This window comes from Polypterus senegalus, chromosome 3 (assembly GCF_016835505.1).
Source record: "Polypterus senegalus isolate Bchr_013 chromosome 3, ASM1683550v1, whole genome shotgun sequence".
NCBI lineage: Eukaryota > Metazoa > Chordata > Cladistia > Polypteriformes > Polypteridae > Polypterus > Polypterus senegalus.
Window position 1 is genome coordinate 183,758,007 of NC_053156.1, and position 23,696 is coordinate 183,781,702.

At 40.0% G+C, this 23,696-nt stretch overlaps 1 protein-coding gene across 1 annotated transcript in view; it reads left to right on the forward strand.

Moving 5' to 3' along the window:
* LOC120526634 (kinesin-like protein KIF13B) overlaps nt 1-23,696 on the forward strand; it is a 655,733-nt gene that overhangs the window by 226,086 nt on the left and 405,951 nt on the right. The window contains exon 10 of the mRNA XM_039749796.1: nt 931-1,065. Within this exon, the coding sequence (XP_039605730.1) occupies nt 931-1,065 (135 nt within the window). The remainder of the gene's footprint in view (nt 1-930; nt 1,066-23,696) is intronic.

Consider the following 23,696-nt stretch of genomic DNA (forward strand, 5'->3'; position numbering starts at 1 on the left):
GTTTTAGCTTTGAAAAACTACTGTGTTTCTTTATCAATATGTTTAGGATCTTTACCTTGTTGTAGGATGAAGCACTGTCCAGTTATCTTGCAGGCATTTATTGGATTTTTATCAGATAAGATGTTTCTTTACACTTTAGAATTCATTGTGCAATTACTGTCAGCAGTTACACATTATCTGTATAGATAAGTGTGCCAACTTTGGCAGCCATACATACCCAAGCCATAAATCCCAAAAACCATGTTTAACGAGTGTGGTGGTATGCGTTGGATCTTGGGAGTTCCTTTTTCATCTCTGCACTCCGCTCTTGTCATCGCTCCGCAAGACCTTTTTCTAGAATTCTGTAGGCTCTTTTAAGGCTTTTTGCAAACTGCAATCTCGCCATACTGTTTTTATAGCTAATTTGTTGTATGCATCTTGTAGTGTGGCCCCTGTATTTCTGTTCATGAAGTCCTCTTGGATAGTGGTCTCTGATATGTACACATCTGCCTCCTAAACTCTTTCACTTGTCTGCTGGGGAGGTGTTAAGGGCTTTTTCTTTACCATAGTGAGGATTCTTCTGTCATTGGCAGTGGAGACCTTCCTTGGCAGACCAGTCCCTTTTGAATTATTGAGCTGAACAGTGGGTTCTATCTTATTAATGATATTCTGAGAGCTGATTTAGGTAATCCTAAGGTTTTACCAATGTCTCTTATTTTACTCTTGGTTTTCAGCCGCATAATGGCTTCTTGGATTTTCATTGGCACAACTCTTGTCCTCATGTTGAGGACTCCTATGGGTAGAAACAAGCCCTAGGTATCTTATGCCTACACAAATGAAGCAATGAAACACACTTGGGTAATAAGAAACTCCTGTGATACCAGTTGTCCCAAACATTATTGTGCCCTGAAATGCTGTCTAATTCAGATATGTGCATGTGTATCACTTTAGGAGCGCCAGAAGCAGCTGGAAAGCTTGGGAATATCTCTACAGTCATCTGGTATTCGTGTTGGTGAGGACAAAAGCTTCTTAGTCAACCTGAATGCAGATCCAGCACTCAGTGAACTTTTGGTATACTATTTAAAGGTAAATGTTCAGTTTTTTTATCTTTATTACTTATTTAATTTACCTTATGGTTTTTCCAGGATTTATTTTCTTTTCTGGTTTTACACGTAATAATCTTTACAAGCAAAGTAAGAAAGTGAAGTTGTGAAAAAAATAAAAATGCACTGTTTTCGGACAGTATTTTGCATTGTGAGGTTCAAAACAAATCAACCCCCACCCCTGAGAAAGAGAGCTGGCCAGCAGAGTAAAACTTAAAGATAGTAAAAATAAATAGAGTAAAAGAGGGGAGAGAACCTGCTTCCTCAATTTAAATGTTTATTCTAAAATGTTATTAATTAGATCCTCCCAGGTTTTGCAAATGTTTTGCACAGTTCCTCGTAAGTGTGAATTTGATTTTTTCTAGTTTCAAATAGTATATAACATCAGTTATCCACTGACTTGTTCTGTTCTATTAGTAATACATTTCTAATATTTTCAGTCTTCTTAATATCCCTCCTGGTATTAAGATATTTTTATAATTTTCAATCATCTCTCTCTGAAGAAATAAATAATTTTTTTTTGTGTTTGGTTTTACTTTTGACCAGGCATCAATTCTGTGGTTTAGAAGACATGTTTTTAAATACGTACAGAGCTTGTAGTTCATTTCTGTGTGCTGCATGTACTGTGGAATGAGGGAACACAGTGTGCTGGAGGCTCAGTATGGTTTAACTTGCAAAATTGATTTCTTCAGAGCAGGTGTTTCATCAAGGAGCAGTTGTCTGGGAATATATGAATGCACCACGTTTAGTGAATTGGTTGGCATGGAGGATGGCAATCAAGCAGTTTTCAATAAAAGTACAAAGCGACTTGCTACTGTTAGCTATTAGTGATGCAAGTGGGAGTGAGTTTGAAAGTTTGTATTGGCATTTTAAAATATGTTCACATGAACAAGGTCTTTGAGGAATATTGTAACATTAATAGAGACCTACTAAGGCAATATAGGTTGCTGAAGCCAGGTGGATTGGATCTTCTTGCTTTGTTTAAAGGATGATGGGTTGATTTTGTTAATTATGGTAGAACTATATCTCTGTAATGTGAATAAAGAGAGAGACATTAGAAAAAAAGTTATCTGAGGCGCATTACTTTTGTTTTAGCCCCTTCTGAACTTTAAAATTAATATTTTATTTATTTTTTTCTTTCTTTGGCATACTGTGCTATTTATTGGTAACCTGTTTTTAAATGAGCACTTCAGCTGTTTTTATGGAGTTGTTATTATGGAGTGTTATCACATTCACAGAAAATCAAATACTTTTGAGAAAGTAAGATAAAGTAACAAAATGTCCATTTTGGTATTACAGTCTTGTGTGTCCTGCTCCCAAACTATACAAAATAGGTAACTTGTGAAAAGAGCAGTATGCAAATATAAACAAACCAGTAACAGTGCACAACATAACGTGCAGTGAATACGCTTGACTTGAGCATTCATATTTTTCATACTCTTTCTCTGTACGTTTAGCATTCGCTTGCTCAGAGGTTGATGCGCTTGCTGCTTCCTGAGCAGCTGTTTTCTCCACCATAGCGGCACGCTTCATCTCTTCTTTTGTCAGCAATTTTTTGCATTAAAACTGATAGTCAGTTTTTGTGTTGCAATCACTTACTATGTTTTCCTTAATTTTTCACTTAAGCTGGTACTTAAGTCTTCAGTCTGCCTCAAGAATGATTTAAGATATGAAGAGGTAGGAGAAGTGACGCCGCACGGCTGCCCTGCTGGCTGCTGTCTAGAGTTGATTCTACAATAAAATAAAAATAAAAGAGGAATACCCTTGGATGTCAATCATTACCCCAAAAGCGGATAATAGACGTCATGTAGTATATGCGTACCAAATTTTAGATTAATAGTTCAAACGGTTTGTGAGGTACAGGTGATTTAAAATACTGGACAGACAAATGGACATCCACAGTAGCGTAATTATATAAGAAGATAATAAAATAGCTGCTTCTTGCTAAATGCTATCCTTTGTTTTGAGTTGATGACTTGCTGTACTTGTCAACCCTATATGTTGCACCTGAAACCTACTTTTTATATCTTAATTTCTTAACTCTACATTAGTCTCTGTATGTAATATTATACTCTTTCTTTCCTTTTAGTGTTAATAATATTTACAACAATCAATTCTAGCTTAGATTTGAAGGTTCTTCAGGTTTTACTGTCTACCACTGTACTTCATAACATATTCCATGTGTCACTGGTTGTCTGTGTGAAGAAAAACTTGGTTTGGACAAAAAATTGATTTTAAAGTAATAGTCTTAATCTGCTGTACTTCCTCCCTTTATAATTTTAAACACTTTAGAACAGGGGTGGGCAATTATTTTTCCAAAGGGGCAACATGAGAAATTGGAATGGTTGTAGAGGGCCAGAATATATATAATAAACTTAATATATACTGTGGTCCCCGGCCGGGCTCCGGGCTTGTGCCTCCTCCAGACCGCAAGGGGGCGTCCATCCTGGTTCTGTTGGGGGCCACGGGTCGAGGGCATGGAAGCCCAGCCCTGTAGGGACCCGTGGCCACCGCCAGGCGGCGCCCCAGTGCCTAATTGTCCCTGGAGCCCAGCACTTCCGCCACACCAGGAAGTGCTGGGGGGAAGACTTTATGTGGCGCCCGGAGGGCTGCCAGGAGGACAGCCGACACTTTCGCCATGCTGGGGCGTGGCTAAGGAGGGGATGCCGGGAACACCTCGGGCTCATCCGGGAGCATTATATAAGGGGCCGCCTCCCTCCAGTCATTGGTGGAAGTCGGGAGGCAGTATTGACGGAGCTGGAGAGAGGACAGGAGGCAACCAGGAACAAAGGCACAGAGACTGTGGGCCCTGGACTTTGGGGAATTTTGTGCCAGGGGCACTGGGGTTGTGTGAGTGCACGTGACTTTATATATTGTACATAGTGTAAATAAACGGTGTGATGGGTGAAAACATGTTGTCCGTCTGTCTGTGCCGGGGCCAGCTGTCACAATACTTAATACCTATAATATTCTTAATTAATTTCCAATATATATGATATCCCACTATAAGAAACAGTAAATGAAACATTACAATGAGAAAATGTTGAAGAATTATATATATATATATATATATATATATATATATATATATATATATATATATATATATATATATATACACACTCACCTAAAGGATTATTAGGAACACCTGCTCAATTTCTCATTAATGCAATTATCTACTCAACCAATCACATGGCAGTTGCTTCAATGCATTTAGGGGTGTGGTCCTGGTCAAGACAATCTTCTGAACTCCAAACTGAATGTCAGAATGGGAAAGAAAGGTGATTTAAGCAATTTTGAGCGTGGCATGGTTGCTGGTGCCAGACGGGCCGGTCTGAGTTTTTCACAATCTGCTAAGTTACTGGGATTTTCACGCACAACCATTTCTAGGGTTTACAAAGAATGGTGTGAAAAGGGAAAAACATCCAGTATGCGGCAGTCCTGTGGGCGAAAATGCCTTGTTCATGCTAGAGGTCAGGGGAGAATAGGCCGACTGATTCAAGCTGATAGAAGAGCAACTTTGACTTAAATAACCACTCGTTACGACCGAGGTATGCAGCAAAGCATTTGTGAAGCCACAACACGCACAACCTTGAGGCGGATGGGCTACAACAGCAGAAGACCCCACCGGGTACCACTCATCTCCACTACAAATAGGAAATAGAGGCTACAATTTGCACGAGCTCACCAAAATTGGACAGTTGAAGACTGGAAAAATGTTGCCTGGTCTGATAAGTCTCGATTTCTGTTGAGACATTCAAATGGTAGAGTCAGAATTTGGTGTAAACAGAATGAGAACATGGATTCATCATGCCTTGTTACCACTTTGCAGGCTGGTGGTGGTGGTGGTGTAATGGTGTGGGGGATGTTTTCTTGGCACACTTTAGGCCCATTAGTGCAAATTGGGCATCGTTTAAAGGCCACTGGCTACCTGAGCATTGTTTCTGACCATTTCCATCCCTTCATGACCACCATGTACCCATCCTCTGATGGCTACTTCCAGCAGGATAATGCACCATGTCACAAAGCTCGAATCATTTCAAATTGGTTTCTTGAATATGACAATGAGTTCACTGTACTAAAATGGCCCCCACAGTCACCAGATCTCAACCCAATAGAGCATCTTTGGGATGTGGTGGAATGGGAGCTTCAACTGCAAGATGCTATCCTATCAATATGGGCCAACATTTCTAAAGAATGCTTTCAGCACCTTGTTGAATCAATGCCACGTAGAATTAAGGCAGTTCTGAAGGCTAAAGGGGTCAAACACCGTATAGTATGGTGTTCCTAATAATCCTTTAGATGAGTGTGTGTGTATATATATATATATATATATATATATATATATATATACTGCTCAAAAGAATTAAAGGAACACTTTTAATCAGAGTATAGCATAAAGTCAATGAAACTTATGGGATATTAATCTGGTCAGTTAAGTAGCAGAGGGGTTGTTAATCAGTTTCAGCTGCTGTGGTGTTAATGAAATTAACAACAGATGCACTAGAGGGGCAACAATGAGATGACCCCAAAACAGGAATGGTTTAACAGGTGGAGGCCACTGACATTTTTCCCTCCTCATCTTTTCTGACTGTTTCTTCACTAGTTTTGCATTTGGCTACAGTCAGTGTCACTACTGGTAGCATGAGGCGATACCTGGACCCTACAGAGGTTGCACAGGTAGTCCAACTTCTCCAGGATGGCACATCAATACGTGTCATTGCCAGAAGGTTTGCTGTGTCTCCCTGCACAGTCTCAAGGGCATGGACAAGATTCTAGGAGACAAGCAGTTACTCTAGGAGAGCTGGAGAGGGCCATAGAAGGTCCATAACCCATCAGCAGGACCAGTATCTGCTCCTTTGGGCAAGGAGGAACAGGATGAGCACTGCCAGAGCCCTACAAAATGACCTCCAGCAGGCCACTGGTGTGAATGTCTCTGACCAAACAACCAAAAAGACTTCATGAGGGTGACCCAAGGGCCCCATGTCCTCTAATGGGCCCTGAGCTCACTGCCCAGCAGCATGCAGTTCGATTGGCATTCGCCATAGAATACCAGAATTGGCAGATGCACCACTGGTGCCCTGTGCTTTTACAGATGAGAGCAGGTTCACCCTGAGCACGTGACAGAAGTGAAAGGGTCTGGAGAAGCCATGGAGAACATTATGCTGCCTGTAACATCATTCAGCATGAGCAGTTTGGTGGTGGGTTAATGATTGCCTGGGGAGGCATATCCATGGAGGGTCACACAGACCGCTACAGGCTTGACAAAGGCACCTTGGCTGCCATTAGGTATCAGGATGAAATCCTTGGACCCATTGTCAGACCCTATGCTGGTACAGTGGCTCCTGGTGCACGACAATTCCTGGCCTCATGTGGTGAGAGTATGCAGGCAGTTCCTGGAGGATGAAGGAATTGATACCATTGACTGGCCACCACACTTTCCTAACCTAAATCCAATAGAACACCTCTGGGACATTATGTTTTGGTCCATCCAATGCCACCAGGTTGCACCTCAGACTGTCCAGGAGCTCAGTGATGCCCTGGTCCAGATCTGGGAGGAGATCCCCCACAACACCATCTGTCATCTCATTAGAAGCATGCACCGATGTTGTCAGGCATGTATAGAAGAACACAGGGGCCATACAAAGTGCTGCGTACAATTTTAAATTGCTGCAATTAAATTTTGGCAAAATGGACTAGCCTGCCACATAATTTTTTCACTGTGATTTTTGGGGCGTCTTTGAATTCAGGGCTCTATAGGTTGATCATTTTCATTTCCATCAAATGATGTGGCATCCTTTCGTTCCTAACACATTACCCAGTCTATATCAGTATAGATATCCAGGAGGATTTCTTTTTCCCCATTGAGATCTGATGTGTTTTCAAAGTGTTCCTTTAATTTCTTTGAGCAGTTTATATATATATATATAATATATATAAAGTATATATATAAAATTGTATTTAATGAACAATCACAAAAACAGTTTAGAAAATTTGCAATGTTTAAAAAAACTAGCATTATAACTTAATGTAAAATAACAGCATCAACTTACATCGATAAAGCACAGTAAACCAAACATGTCAAACAGTCAATCAGACAAGTGTGGAGCACAGAATTATTGCACTATTTAAGGAACATTTATAAAAACAATTTAGAAACTATGCATTTTTGCAGTTTTTAAAAAAATAGCTTCATAACTTTATTAACTAGTTTTCAAAGACCAACATCACATTAATTTACCTCAGTTTCTTTTGGTGTTCAGTGAGTGAAATGTAGCCTGTTTTTGGCTTGAACAAGTACACTGAAGTCAAGTTGAATATCTGAGGTAGATATGCGAAGGACAGCACACAAGTGATCATCACTGAGAATGTTTGTTCACAGATGTAGGTATATCCAAAGATAACCAACATCCTCTGAGCATGCCTCCTTAAGTGTGGTAATATTTCCTCTTTGAGAGAAGAATAAAACTCTACCAGTGACACTGACTTAAAATACTCTGCCAATAGATTATCAGACTGCAAATCAATGAGTTCAAGCTGGACATCACTGGGTGCATTATCCACACTATAAGTAAAGGGAGAAGAAATCATGTGCATTTCACTCTCAACTGTTTTGAAGTCTTCAAATCTTTTTGAAAATTCACCATGCAGTGCCCTTAACGTGGATAATACTTGTGGAGGTGATCAGCTGATAGTGCAACTTCTTTCAGTGTTGTCATGTGAGTGAGAATGTTGCCCTCTAATTGACTTGAAAGAAACTTCAACTTTCTCATGAAAGCTGTCGCCAAGCTGTACATTTCGTGTGCAAAGAGGCCCTTGCCTTGCTGCTTGGTATTTAGTTAATTCATTAGTGCAGTCACATTAACAGCAAAGGTCAGATCTGCAATCCAGTGTGTATCTGAGAGCTCTGAAATGTCCTTGTATTAATTTTCACAAAACTCCTGAATCTCTGCTCTCAGGTCCCACTATTTTAAGCAACTTCCCAAAGCTGAGCCATCTCACAGCTGTCTGGTAGCCTATGTTACTATGTTCACTTTCATGCTCCTCTAACATTGAAACAAACTGTCTGTGATTCAGTGGTCATGCCCTGATGAAATTCACTATTTTAGTTACAACGTCAACAACATGGCTAATTTATAGCACTGACTTGCACAGCATCTCCTGATTAATGATACAATGCAAAAATATCAATTTCTGTTCTGGGTTAATTTAAGTCACTTTATCTTGCATCCACCTCAAAAGTCCAACATTTTTCCCTGCCAGATTTGGACAGCCATCAGTTGTAATGCCTACCAGTTTGTCTCATTTTAGTCTCAGCGTGTCCATGGATGCATTTACCTCTGTGAGCAAATCACTCCCCGTTGTAGTTCTCTTCATTGGCTGCATAGCTGCCAGCTCCTCTGTCATCTCAAAGTCTCTTGTTAATCCACATACAAAGAAAAGTAACTGAGCTGTATCACGGACTCCACAACTCTTGTCCAGAACCAAGGAAAACAAGACAAAAGTGTCTGTTTTCTTTTGCAGTTGAAGCGCCAAATTCCTAGCGATGTTCTCGACCCGCCTTGTTACGGTGTGCCTCGAGAGAGACACATTTGCAAGCGTGACTTTTTTTCCCAGGGCATATTAACACTGAAGACTCCACCAAACAGTCTTTGATAAACTCACCATCAGAGAATGGCTTATTGTATCTTGCGTTTTTGTGGGATATAACAAAGCTGGTTATGACTGCTGCATTCTTGGATGAGTGGAGCTTTGTAAAAAAAATCCTTGTTGCTTTTGCAGCTTAGCTAGCAAATCTTACGATGCTCATGCTCACTCTGCATCAGTGAAATTCTTGTATTTTTCTCCATGTTTACTCTCGTAATGGCGATACAAATTGTATTTCTTAAGCACCGCTATATGTTCTTCACAGACTAAGCACACAGTTTTACCTTTGATTTCAACAAATAAATATTTAGAAGTCCACGCCTTATTAAAAACTCTACATTCTGCATCAGTTTTTCTTTTTTTAACGTTAGCTGACATATTTAAGGGCTAAGAGCTAATTTCTTGGAAGCTGTTCAACACATTTGCTGATGTGCATAAGCGCACTGATAATTAAGAAATAACAATAGTGGCCTTCAAAATTAAAGCCATGTAATTGTGTTTCGTGCACCTATCACAAAATAATAGATGTCGCTACACTTTTACTATGAACTCACATGGGCCGGTCAAAGGTAGTCAGTGGGCTGGATATGGCCAGTGGGCCGTAAAATGCCCAGGTCTGCTTTAGAACATTACAACAATCTAAACAAGAGCAGGCCATTCAGCGAAGGGCCCCTTTTATACTTCATGCTCAGAATGCATACATACACGCATCATGGCTGCCATGTGTTCCCAAGTGTTCATTTGACGCATCCTCTGAGCACGGCCACAGAAATTAAAGTGACGTGTGTGCGAGTTGCAGTATCAGTAAAAAGTTGGGGGCGCAGTGTGATCAAGTCAGAATGTGACATTAGAGTTCCTGTTTACTATCTAAATGTGACAGAAAGCTGCTTTGTGGATCGTACAGGATTGATGTGCCCGCTTTGATGTTTGATGAATGTTTTGATGTGGTGAAGCAAAATACCAACATACTAATGCATTTGTGGTGCTTTTGTATTGAATCATCATATATATTCCCTAACATAATGACACAATACATTTGTTTTTTGTTTTTTTTTGAACCTTCACAACAGCATCAGAATGTACAGTGGCTTCCTCCTGAACTGACAGCAGCAATCACCACACAGAACATATAATAAATGTGTTCTCTGCACATTTAGAATCCTTAGATTTATACTTTGTATCACTTTCATGATGAAATGTATTAAACTATGTATATTACATTTTACAGATGAATAATAATTAACTTCCTTTAAATAATGAATACTGTTAATAATTACACATGTGGGAGCTGTACAGTGGCAGGGCTGCTTCCTCGCAGTAGGGAGTCACGTCACTGGTGTTCCCTACCTGGAGTTTGCATGTTTTCCTGGTGGGTTTCCACAGTGTGATCTTGTTTCCTTCCAAAGACTTGAAGATTTGGGGATTTGGTGATGCTAAAATGATGCTAGTGTATGTGTATGCTTATGTTCACCTTGCAATGAGCTGATGCCCTGTCCAGGGATTGTTTCTGCCTCGCACCTGATGCTTGTTGGAATGGGTGCTTCCCTGGATTGATGGATGTAATCATTAAACATCCTTTCCAGAGATGTTATCGCAAGGTGTCCTCGGAATGTACTTTCCGGATGCCCTGTACATTTCATGTGTGCTCTCTGTCTACAACAGTCTGTGTAAATATGGAATGTCAGAGGAAATGTGAGGCAAGAAATGCTGAACACATGACTAAAACAGAAAATGTAAAGACAGTAGAAAACTTTTTTAGTGACCATACATTGGTCTCTTTTAATATCTCATTTAACTTTGACTTTTTCCCAAATACATGTACTAAGCATAATAGTTTATTGTTGACTCTGTTATATCTGAATTTTCTTCTGTTTTTAATTTGTCTGGCTCTTATGATAATGTTGAGCTCTATGTTAATACTTGTTAATAATGATCAATGCAAGGCCATTCTTGATAAAATTGCCCCTTACAAAATTAGTTGCCACTCTGCTGTTTTTCTCCTACTCTGGCTTAACAATCTTTCTGACACTTCTGTCAGAAAGCAGAGCATCTGTGGAAGTCTGCAGGTTTGGTTGTCCACCATGAACATTTTAAATAATTACTTTACACTTATTATTCTTCTTATACTTTTATTCAATAAAATAGCCTCAGCATGTTTTGCTTCTCTCAGAAGATGACTGCAATACATATCTTAACCATTTTCTGAATAAGGTGATGGACTTGAGTTCCAAATTCTCCTGAAGTTCCTCTCTCAGTGATGTATCCAAGTGCCTAGTGTCTTTTAATTTGTTTGCTGAGATCTCACTTAATCTATTTTCAATAGTTAGCAAGATGAAACTTGCATCATCCTCTTTGGAGATGTTACCTCCTTCTGTTTTACTTCGGGCCCTCACCAGCATCGGTCCATTGTTGCTGTTTTGAACACACCAGGGTAATTCAGTTACCAAATTATCGGCCAATTTCTAAATTACAGTTTATTAGTAAAATATTACAAAAGGTTGTAGAAATACAGTTTAAATCTCCATCCATCCATCTTCTTCCGCTTATCCGAGGTCAGGTCGTGGGGACAGCATCTTGAGCAGAGAGGCTCAGACTTCCCTCTCCCAGGCCACTTCTTCTGGCTCTTCCGGGAGAATCCCAAAGTGTTCCCTGGCCAACCGGGAGACATAGTCCCTCCAGCATGTCCTGGGTCTTCCCCAGGGCCTCCTCCCGGTTGGATGTGCCTGGAACACCTCACCAGGGAGGCGTTCAGGAGGCATCCTGATCAGATGCCCGAGCCACCTCATCATGACTCCTTTCGATGCGGAGGAGCAGCGACTCTACTCTGAGCCCCTCCCGGATGACTGAGCTTCTCACCCTATCTTTAAGGGAAAGCCCAGACACCCTGCGGAGGAAACTCATTTCAGCCGCTTGCATTCGCGATCTAGTTTTTTCGGTCACTACCCATAGCTCATGACCATCGGTGAGGGTTGGAACGTAGATCAACTGGTAAATTGAGAGCTTTGCCTTACGGCTCAGCTCCTTTTTCACCACGACAGACTGATGCAGAGCCTGCATCACTGCAGACGCTGCACCGATCCGCCTGTCGATATCACGCTCCATTCTTCCCTCACTCGTGAACAAGACCCCGAGATACTTGAACTCCTCCACTTGGGACAGGATCTCGCTCCCAACCCTGAGAGGGCACTCCACCTTTTTCCGGCTGAGGACCATGGTCTCGGATTTGGGGGTGCTGATTCCCATTCCAGCTGCTTCACACTCAGCTGCGAACCAATTCAGAGAGAGCTGAAGATCACGGCCTGTTGAAGCAAACAGGACAACATCATCTGCAAAAAGCAGTGACCCAATCCTGAGTCCACCAAACCGGACCCCATCAACACCCTGGCTGCGCCTAGAAATTCTGTCCATAAAAGTTATGAACAGAATCGGTAACAAAGGGCAGCCCTGGCGGAGTCCAACTCTCACTGTAAATGGGTTTGACTTACTGCCAGCAATGTGTACCAAGCTCTGACTCCGGTTGTACAGGGACCAAACAGCCCTTGTCAGGGGGTCCGGTACCCCATACTCCCGGAGCACCCCTCACAAGATTCCCCAAGGGACACAGTCGAATGTCTTTTCCAAATCCACAAAACACATGTAGACTGGTTGGACAAACTCCCATGCACTCTCCAGGACCCTGCTAAGGGTATAGAGCTGGTCCACTGTTCCGCGACCAGGACGAAAACCACACTGTTCCTCCTGAATCCGAGGTTCGACTATCCGATGGACCCTCTTCTCCAGAACCCCCGAATAGACTTTACCAGGGAGGCTGAGGAGTGTGATCCCTCTGTAGTTGGAACACACACTCTGGTCCCCTTTCTTAAAGAGGTGGACCACCTCCCCGGTCTGCCAATCCAGAGGCACTGTCCCCGATGTCCATGCAATGTTGCAGAGACGTGTCAACCAAGACAGTCCTACAATATCCATAGCCTTGAGGAACTCCGGGCGTATCTCATCCACCCCCGGGGCCCTGCCACCAAGGAGTTTATTGACCACCTCGGTGACCTCAGTCCCAGTGATGGGGGAGCCCACATCCGAGTCCCCAGGCTCTGCTTCTTCATTGGAAGGCCTGTTAGTGGGATTGAGGAGGTCTTCGAAGTACTTCCCGCACCGACCCACAACGTCCCGAGTCGAGGTCAACAGTGCACCATCCCCGCTATATACGGTGTTGACACTGCACTGCTTCCCCCTCCTGAGACGCCGGACGGTGGACCAGAAGCCGTCCGAAAGTTGTTCTCCATGGCTTCCCCAAATTCTAACCATGCATGAGTATTTTCCTCAAAAACCACCGAAGCCGCATTCAGCTTGGCCTGCCGGTACCTATTAGCTGCCTCCAGAGTCCCACAGTACAAAAGGGTCTGGTAGGACTCCTTCTTCAGCTTGACGGCATTCCTCACCGCCGGTGTCCACCAACGGGTTCATGGATTGCCGCCACGACAGGCACCCGACCACCTTATGGCCACAGCTCCGGTCAGCCGCCCCAACAATGGAGGCACGGAACATGGCCCATTCAGACTCAATGTCCCCCACATCCCTCAGGACGTGGTCGAACGTCTGCCGGAGGTGGGAGTTGAAGCTACTTCTGACAGGGGACTCTACCAGATGTGTCCAAGACATGTGGCCGCAAGTCCGACGACAAAACCACAAAGTCGATCATCGAACTGAGGCCTAGGGTGTCCTTGTGCCAGGTGCACATATGAACACCCCTATGCCTGAACATGGTGTTCGTTATGGACAATCCGTGACGAGCACAGATAAATCTCTGTTACAGAATTTACAGATTTTTTATTTTTTTACAATCTGGTTTCCAAAAGTTCTTTTGTAATTGTGGCATGTTACATAACCAGAAACTATATAGATATAATATAAAAAAGTAATACCCCCTCCCTTAGTGATACAGCGGTAAGAAATCACATAGGAGAAACAACTTAGCTTTCTTTAATGACAGTTTATGGTGCATAACAGACGAGGAAGCCATGACATGACTCTCACCGAAGTGGGGTCCAATGTATACAGTCTGCCAGTTTCGTCACTGCATTGGAAGGATTCTGGATCAAATAACGATATCTCTCATCCATCCATCGGCATCAAAGGTGTGCCGGGCAATGTACCACGGCTTTATACTCTTTCTTCATGTACAGGCCCCAACTTAGGTGAATAATACAATTTCAAACAAGTCAAAAAGAATACAATTTCATGCTGACTCTGACAGATGAAAAATAGTGCACATTTCCCCAGCTGTCTTTATCTGTCTTGTCTTATGCTTTGCCTAGCAGTTCTAAATGATGAGCCTTGATGCTAAATCTGTGTCAACTGTGCATGTGAGTAGAAAGTAGATTTATAAAATATATTTGTACAGAGGACAGTGACATATTAAACTTATGTTCTGATTACATATAGTAGTAATAATAATAATAATAGTAGCTCACTACTGAGAACGTGGAGCTCGAACCCGGGACCTATGAGTTACAAGGCAGCAGTTCTTACCTCTACACCATTCCAATATATGTTTCAGCTTCCTGTCAAGTGATATTTGAGCTTGGATTTTTAACTCATTGACAGCAACATGTGTGCAGGCCACCACTTAGGTGAATAATACAATTCCAAACAAGGCAAGAAAGGATACAATTTCATGCTGTTTGACAAACAGAAATAGTGCACATTGCCCATTTCACTTAACTTGTCTTGTCTTAAAAAGCTTGCATAATAGTTCTTATATGGTGAACCCCTGTGTGCTAAATCTGTCTTTGTGTTAGCTGTACATGTGAGTAGATTTAAAATATGTGCACAGAGCACAGTGAAATATTAAATTTATATTCTGATTACAGCCACTGCATGTAAACTCTAAACTGTGCGGTTCCCCAAAGCTCAATCCATGGTCCATTGTTATTTTCATTTTACATCCTTCCTTTAGCCAGGATCATTCAGTCTTTTAAAGACATCTCATCACTTTTATGCTAATGATGTTCAGCTGTGTTATTTCTTTTAAACCACAGCAGCTTGATAAGTTGTCCACCGTAGTCAGTTGTGTTTCAAGAATAAAAGAGTGGCTCTCTAACAATTACTTATATTTAAATTTCAGCAAAATTGGAAACCATGATTATGGCTTCCCCTGACACTTATCCTAAAAGTAATCAGGCGCTTGCATTCTTCTGCATGACTGCAAAGTCCAGTTTTTGAAACCTTGGAGTTATATTTGATTCCTCAGTGAGTTTTAACTTGCTTGTTAAATTTATTTATTGTTCATGTTAGTTTAATGTAAGAAACATTCCAAAATTCTGATCTATAATTTCATCATCAGAGTTGGAAAAAATTTTTCATGCATTTGTTCCCTCGCACTTAGATTATTGTAATGCGTTGTTTACTGGCATGGACAAATCATTCCTTATGTGTATTCAAGCTATACAAAATGGAGCTGTCAGGTTGCTGACGTGTTTCAGAAAGACAGATCATATTACACCTATTTTATACTCTCTACATTGGCTGGTGGACTTTAGGATTAGTTTTAAAATTCTTGTATTTGTGTAGAGCATTGAATGGACACACTGTAGCCTATTTATCCATTCTCCTTCTCAAACTTACTACCTCTCGCATACTTAGATCTCAGGCTCAGGATCTTTTAGTTGTTCCTCGTACAAGATTATAAACAAGGGAGGATAGAGCCTTTCAATTCCTTGGACCTAAGATTTGGAACTGTCTCCCTCTTCACCTTTGTGTGATTGACTTTGTGGACTCTATTAAAAAAACAGTTAAAAACTTTCTTGTTAAGCCAGGCTTTTGCTTAGAGTCTTATTGTTACTAATTTTATTTTTATTTATTTACAGTGGAACCTCTAGATACGATCACCTCTGTATACGAGAAATTCAAGATAAGAGGAAAGTATGAGTGAAAAATTCGGATCTAAATACGAGCATTGGCTCGCGTAACGAGCCAGGCTGTGGTTATGCGTATCCAAAAATATTGCGGACATGCAGACGGAGAATAAGAGACGATGAGAGAGAGAGAGCGAGAGAAGATCCATCAGCTCAGTTATGCTCACATGACGCTTAGCCGACAAAGTGTATCCATAATACTTGTATTGCAAGACATCGCTCGTTTTATCAAGTCAAAATTAATTAAAAAATTTAGCTCGTCTTGCAAACCGAGGTTCCACTTGTATATATTATTTATCAGTGTTATTTGTTAGGAAAATTGATTTTTATGTTGATATTTTTGGGGGTGTGGAACGGATTAACTGGATTTCCATTATTTTCAATGGGGAAGTTTGTTCTAGATATGAGAAATTCGCTATACGAGCTCAGTGCTGGAACGAATTAAACTCGTATCTCGAGGTTCCACTGTATTTTATTCTGATACTTAATGTATTTGATAGATTTTATTCTGTTATGTGCAATATCTTCATGTGTCTATGTCTTGCCTAGATTAATCTTTTATTTTATTTTATTGTACAGCGCTTTGTGACTTCTTGTCTATGCTTTATAAACATTACTTACTTATTCACTTGCAGAATTGGCTGTTTCCGTTACCATCTGTTTCAGCTACTGCTTACTACCTCACTTCACCAAGGCTAGTTTTGAATACAAATAACAAGAATAAGTACAAGTAAATACAAGTAACTTTTCCAAATTCTTTACCGAACTCTCAGCTATTTTTTGCCCCTGTGCATGTGTGTGTGTGTGGAGGGGTGGGGGTAAGCTTGAAAGCTTCCCTATGTCTCAGTAGCAACAACCGGAGAACAAAGTTTTTAGGAGCAGAATTTGCTTTTAATGAACTCTCACTCCTCATAGCACAAAAGCCTCAGTACTTCCACTTGCCAAGATGACATAACTATGTCTCTGTCCCAGCAGTAATACTGCTACTAAGCATTAAGATTTCAAAGTCAAACTTTCATTGATCATTTGGCTTTGTAGCCCTTGCTGCGCTGAATTTTCCTTCTGTATTGATTTTTAGAGATCTGTTTGTGTATAAAAATAAATTAATGTATGCAAACTCACCTTACATCCCATCCACATTAATCAGCTATAGTTGAAAGCAATTTATAGTCCACCATCAACAAGCAAAGTAACATATATAATCCATAAAAAATAGCTTACTTACACTTTAGTGCCGGGAGTATCAAGAATAATATGTGGAAATGTGTAATTGTAATATCTTTACAGTATCAAAAAGCTAGTTCAAGAATAGAGAAAGCTTTTTGTATGTCATATATTGGGTACACATTATTAAGGAAAAACAAGCAATATGCAAAGGCCTGAGAGTTGCCCTTTATATAAAACAGAATTTGAATGTGTGTCTGCTTCACAATGGTGATCAGTCATATCTTAGTAAGGATATTTGAATTCATGTAAAAATCCTCAGAAATAGATGTCTGTTATTGAGATTGTATTTTAGACTCCTAATTTATAAAATAGCTTAATTTTTTTTCTCTAATAATGTTTATAAAGCAACTTTAGACAGGGTTATTATAGTCATGGAATCTCCAAATACCCAAATATTAACTACTGTAGTTTAAGTAATGGTTCCAATAATTAAGGAAATTATTGAATATGATATGTAAAGAATAGATATGTTAGTGTATAGTCAACATGAGTTTAGATGGGAAAATTGGTTTTAGAAATATATTTGGAAAACTATGAAGAAGCAACAAAAGCATGTTATTGGACAGGTGCATATGATGATATTCATCTTGGCTTTCATAAAATGTTTGATATAATGTACTTCATGAGAGGCTATTGATCAAGTAAGAAAGGTCAAATCAAATTTTATTTCTCATATACAAATTATTCATTCAGTATACTATGTAGGGTAGTGTTTGGATTGTCAACTCCAATGACTGTGCTGTTAAGAAGAATATGAAAGGACAAATAAAATAATACATGACTTTATAATTGTCAAAAATCATTAGTAGTATTTTAAATATGTGATAATAATAAAAATAAATAAATAGCTTAATGTAAGAGAGTTAACAATAAGGAATCTTGTATTTCCATTACTTTCATGATTGAAAATGTAGATGGGCTGTGGAAATAAATTACCTCTCGTTTTCTTAGAACAGGCAGCAGTACCCTTTATATGACTACAGCACAGAAAAAATGCTGTTGTTGGAATGGATGGCATCTTTGATCATTTTCTTTGTTACTGATCCGACATTGTTTAGTATAGATGTTGTGGAAGTTAGGGAGTTCACACCCAATGATGCTTACAGCTGACCACACCACTCTCTGCGGAGCCTTGTGGTCCTGTTGCATGCTGTTCCCAAACCAGGCAGTAATCCATCTTTTTAGGACAACTAGAAAGTTGTTCACTGTGCTTAGCATTTGATTTAAGGCTCTGCTATTGAATAACACTTGAGTACTGTTCCTGCAAATGCCAAGATAAAAGTTCTGTTTGCTCAATCCTCTGCTGCTTGTCTTTTATGCATCTCAGCAGCCCAGACTTGACAATATATATAACTATCTTGATATGAATAAAAATATAAAATATGCTAAGTTTGCAGATGGTACTAAGGGGTATGTAAAATGGAATGTAGTCTAGAATCAGTTAAATCATTAGAACGAGACTTGGACAGAATACAGGCTTGGGCTGATTTCTGCAATATGAACTTAAATGTAAGGTATTGCATGTAGAAAGTAAAATGGTAGATTTAAGTACACAATAGGAAGATTGAAACTTAAAAGTACACCTCAGGAGAAGGACATGGGGCCTCATGTATAATCCTGTACATAGAATTCATAGTAAAACATGATGTATGGACAAAAGTGGCAATGTTCATATGCATAAAATTATCCTGATCCATACACTAAGTTCCATGCACTTCTCCATTACAAATACTAATGAACATGAAATTTAATGCATATGCACACACCTACAACCCCACCCCAAGTCCTGCTACAATTTTGAATATTTTAATATGCAAATCATTATAATTATCACCTTCCATTCAGTGTTTGGTTAAAAAATGATGGAAAAGGCATGTGAAAAAAAGAAGAATTTCAGCTAATGCGAAGTGGAGGCAAGGAAAAACATGTTATTTGTTGGTGTACAGTATAAGCAACAAAAGCATGGTGGAAACACTCGAAAGTTCAGCCTCTGTTTGTTCTGTTTCAGACAGTATTACAAAAACTGACCCCCATGCAATGCTCAGGCGATGATGGTGCTATTGCGCTGAGCATGTCTTTGGGCACTGGCTGCACACACACCTCTGCCTCGGAAACTGCTTGGAAGGCCATCTGGCTGTGCACTGACGAACGCAGTTCTGGAGTCACAAAATGCAATAGTGGATGCTGTAAGAGATGTGAAGTAATGAATATATGGGCTGTACTATGTGTTACTGACAAAATGGATTGGCTAAAAAATAAATGCTGCATTTATTGCTTGTTTTTACATGCTAATTTCTTCCAAACAAAGTTGTAATGCTGTCCTATTTGGCTGATCATTTGGTGGGTGAAGTTCATCATAATGCATCTCTTCAGGTACATGCTTGCACAGTGCAACACACTTTATGTGCACTATAGCGCAACAAATTAACCGAGTGGGAATGCTTTCTATTTACATAAGCAAATTCATTCTCTGAAGGTGCCTTTATAGTGTAGCAATGGCACCAAGCGCCATAATGAATAGATTATCTGCTCTTTACTTTGATGTGATTCACTGTACTTTAAAGGATTGCTTGTCTTTTGTCACACTTATTAGAAAAAGCACCTCTAACTGTGCAGAGCTGCTGTTTTTATAGATTTTCCAGTTATGTATGGTGTAATGGCAGCTCATTCTTTTGGAGATTTATCCTTGGCTGATGTAACTTGTCCAGTGCCGTTGCAAGAACAAAGTGCATGCAGCTGACAGCTCTGATTACATTTGGGAAAGCCAGACTATGTAGCGAATTAAGTTTTTATGTTTTATAGTGCAACGACAGTGTAAGGAAATCTTATCTATCAATATGATAATTGGATAATACAATCCTATACAGCTGGAATGGCATGACTGAGTGATGTTTGTGAAATACCTGATTGTCAGGAAATTCATGCTGAAAATACTTGAGAGTGGACAGAACTTGCAAAGGAGCAGGTAGAGCACGTCCTTAGAGTCTGCCTTTGTAAAGCTGGCACCAGTTCAGCACACCGCTCTAAGAGGATAGCTCTTGGAAATCAAAATTGACAGAAGCCAATCATCATCACCTGTAAATGCTCTCTTCTGATTCTTCCATTTTCAATGTCTTCTAAAAACACTAAAGCAGCCATGGTAGTTGGAATAGTTCGGCTATTCCATGCACCACTGTATTGTTACAGAATGATTACAATCAAGTGAATTAAATTTGATATAAATGATATGCAATCAGTTTCGGTGATTTGATAAAGCCCGCATCATAAATCATCTTCTTTCAGCTGCCCCCATCAGGGGTTGCTACAGCAGATCATCTTCTTCCATACCTTTCTGTCCTCTGCATCTTGTTCTGTTACACCCATCACCGGCATGTCCTCTCTCACTACATCCATAAACATTCACTTAGGCCTTCCTCTTTTTCTCTTCCCTGGCAGCTCTGTCCTTAGAATCCTTCTACCAATATACTCAGCATCTCTCTTCTGCACACGTCCAAATCAACAAAATCTCACCTCCCTGACTTTGTCTCCCAACCCTCCAACTTGAGCTGACTCTCTAATGTACTCATTTCTAATTCAATCCATCCTCGTCACACCCAGTACAAATCTGAGCATCTTCAACTCATTCAGCTCTGTGTCCTGCTTTTTGGTCAGTGCCACTGTCTCCAACCCATATAACATAGCTGGCGTCACTACCATCCTGTAGACCTTCCCTTTCACTCTGATACCCATCTGTCACAAATTACTCCTGGCACTCTTCTCTACCCATTCCACCCTCCCTGCACTCTTTTTTACCTCTCTTCCACAATCCCCATTACTCTGTAACTGATCCGGTATGGAAATTTGTATTGTTGTCCGCATATTGATTTGGCAAAATTTTTCACCAGATACCCTTCCTGACATAGCCCTCCCCATTTACCCGGGCTTGGGCCAGCACGAAGAAACACATTGGTTTGTGCATCCCCCTGTGGCTAGGTTAAAACCTGCATTATAACTGTGAATCTAAAAAAAGAAAAGCAGAGCACAGAAACAGCAGCAGTGCTTTTATACTGGGTGCTGCCAGTTTGCAAAACTGAGCAGAAAAGTGTGTACACAAGTGGGTACCCTGCTTGGAAAATGTGTGTGGCTTTACACCAAGTTTAGTTTTTATACAACTTCAAGTGAGTGTGGAAACGGGCGTATGCAACATTTTTGTGCATACACACCGTTTATACATGAGGCCCCTGGGGTTGTAGTAGACTCTAAACTATTTACATCCATACAGTTGACAGAAGTGAATAAGTAGGCTAATAGAATATTAGATTATATATGTTGACTAGCAAAATACCCGTGCTTCGCAGTGGCGAAGTACTGCCTTAAAATTTTTATTAAGACGAAAATTAAACCTTTTTAAACTGAGGGAAAATATACCAATAATTATTTGTTAAGGATCTCTTTGTATACCACATTGTGAGTTTGGCCCTCCGGTTGTAATGTGACCAAGCTGTGCGCTGAGCTTACTCTTGAGCATGCAACGTACAGTTGGCCATGTGACCAGTAATCTTGTTTCAAATCTCACAGCTTGGATTGCTGCTGTCATAATCGGTTTGAGTTTCATGGTTTGTTTCAATTACAACAGTATTTGTAGGACTTGTGTTGAAGAGACATTCGGCATCTGTCAAGCGTTGTAAGTATACAACCGGTTTCATCGATAACTTCACATCCAGCTTTTGAGAGTTTAAACATTCATAAACATCAAAGTGTCCACTACTGAAATCGTCACCTGTGAATCTAAGATGTTGAAAAGTGTAAAATATTTAACCATTTCGGTACACTTGAAAGCAACAACCGAACAATTCTGCGGCAGCCATCAACTCACGTTATCAGCAGGGAGACATGAATCCCGTGGTGAAGCAAGGAAGGGAATGTAGAGACTGAAGCGACGGACGGCCTTATATAGGCAGGCAGCCAACAACGTGGGATGCGTTTGGATGGGTGACCCAACGCCGCCTCACATGGTGACCGAGCTGCAAGCTATGGACGTATATATGTATGTAAGTAGGATTCAGTTAGCGTTGGGAACCTGCATACCACATTTCTTGAAGATGGGCCCATAAGTAACAAAGACCATTGAAAAGTTCAATATGGCGGCCGACAGTGGCATCACACCACCAAAATAAGTACCAAATTTCAGCCTTCTACCTACATGGGAAGTTGGAGAATTAGTGACGTTGGAAAGTTCAATATGGCGGCTGACAGTGGTGTCATACCACTGAAATAAGTACGTACATTGGTTTCTGTTACCGCAGGGAAGCCGCCTACCAAATTTCGTGAAGATGGGGCCATGAATAAGAAAGTTTAACATGGCGGATGTTGTTCACCGTTATGACCATTACGCGTAGAAATTCGAAATGGAACTTGCTTAACTTACGTGTAGATTTTCGAAATGAACTTTTGTAAGTAAGCTGTAAGGAATAAGCCTGCCAAATTTCAGCCTTCTACCTACACTGGAAGTTGGAGAATTAGTGATGAGTGAGTGAGTGAGTCAGTGAGGGCCTTGCCTTTTATTAGTATAGACTAGTAAAATACCAAGGCTTCGAGGAGAAGTAGTGTGTTAAAGAAGCAATGAAAAAGAAAAGGAAACATTTTGAAAATAACGTAACATGATTGTCATTGTAATTGTTTTGTCACTGTTATGAGTGATGAGTGTTGTTGTCATATATATATATTTATATATATATATATATATATATATATATATATATTACACACACACACATAAACATATATATATACATATCTATACATATACACATATATATACACATATATACATACATATATATATCTACATACAGTATATACACATACATATGCATAAACATATATATACATATACATACATATCTACATATATACACACACAGCTATTTTGTATCAGTGCAATACGCTGCTTGTTAAAACGGATGACTCCGCTCTTACGTGCAAGTCTGCGTGGATATTATGAACTATCGATTTGTTCAAGTTCTATTTAAATTTTAAATAGAAGGAATTTTTATTTAGTCGACAGAAATATCTTTGGTAGGAATGGTAAAACAGACAGGAATATTATTCTGAATAAATCAACTCAAACCTTAAACAACTTATAATATTTTGCTCTCCATAAAAATATATCCTGTCTAAATTATACAAGTTAGAAATAAAGGAAACGTTAAAAGAACAAACATTCAAATTTCTTTACTCTTATGTAATTTTATATAAAAATAAACTTAGATTTTAAATATCCCAAAAGATTTTGCTCTCCATAAAAATATATCCTGTCATAATTATACAAATTCAAATATGAACATGCTGCATAACAAAACCTGGAAATATAAATAAAATGTTCCTTTCAGCAATAACAAATCAAATCATTCAGTTGTCTTTGCTCATATGTCATTTTAGAGCTGGACGCCTGGCATCTTTTTGGCAACAGGTTCGTTTCTGTTTGGTGTGAGGTTCTGTGTTGTGGAGATTCTCAGGATGGATTGCAGGTGCTCATCAGTGAGGCGACTCCTGTGTGCTGTTTTGTTAGTCTTTATCACTGAGAAGAGCTTCTCACACAGATATGTGCTACCAAACATGCACAAGGTTCGAGCCGCATGTAGACGGACTTTTTGTTCTTCAAAGTCACCAAAGCGCCGTGCAAACTCAGTGCGCTCAGTTTATCAGCAAAGTGCGATTTGGGAACACCGTAGTGACGACTTGGTTTAACATTACTTGGCAACAGGGAAAGTGGGGCAAGGTGCACTGGTGCATTTGTGTCTCCCATAAAAGCAGCTTCACTTGAAATCACTTTGTGATTGTGCACGGT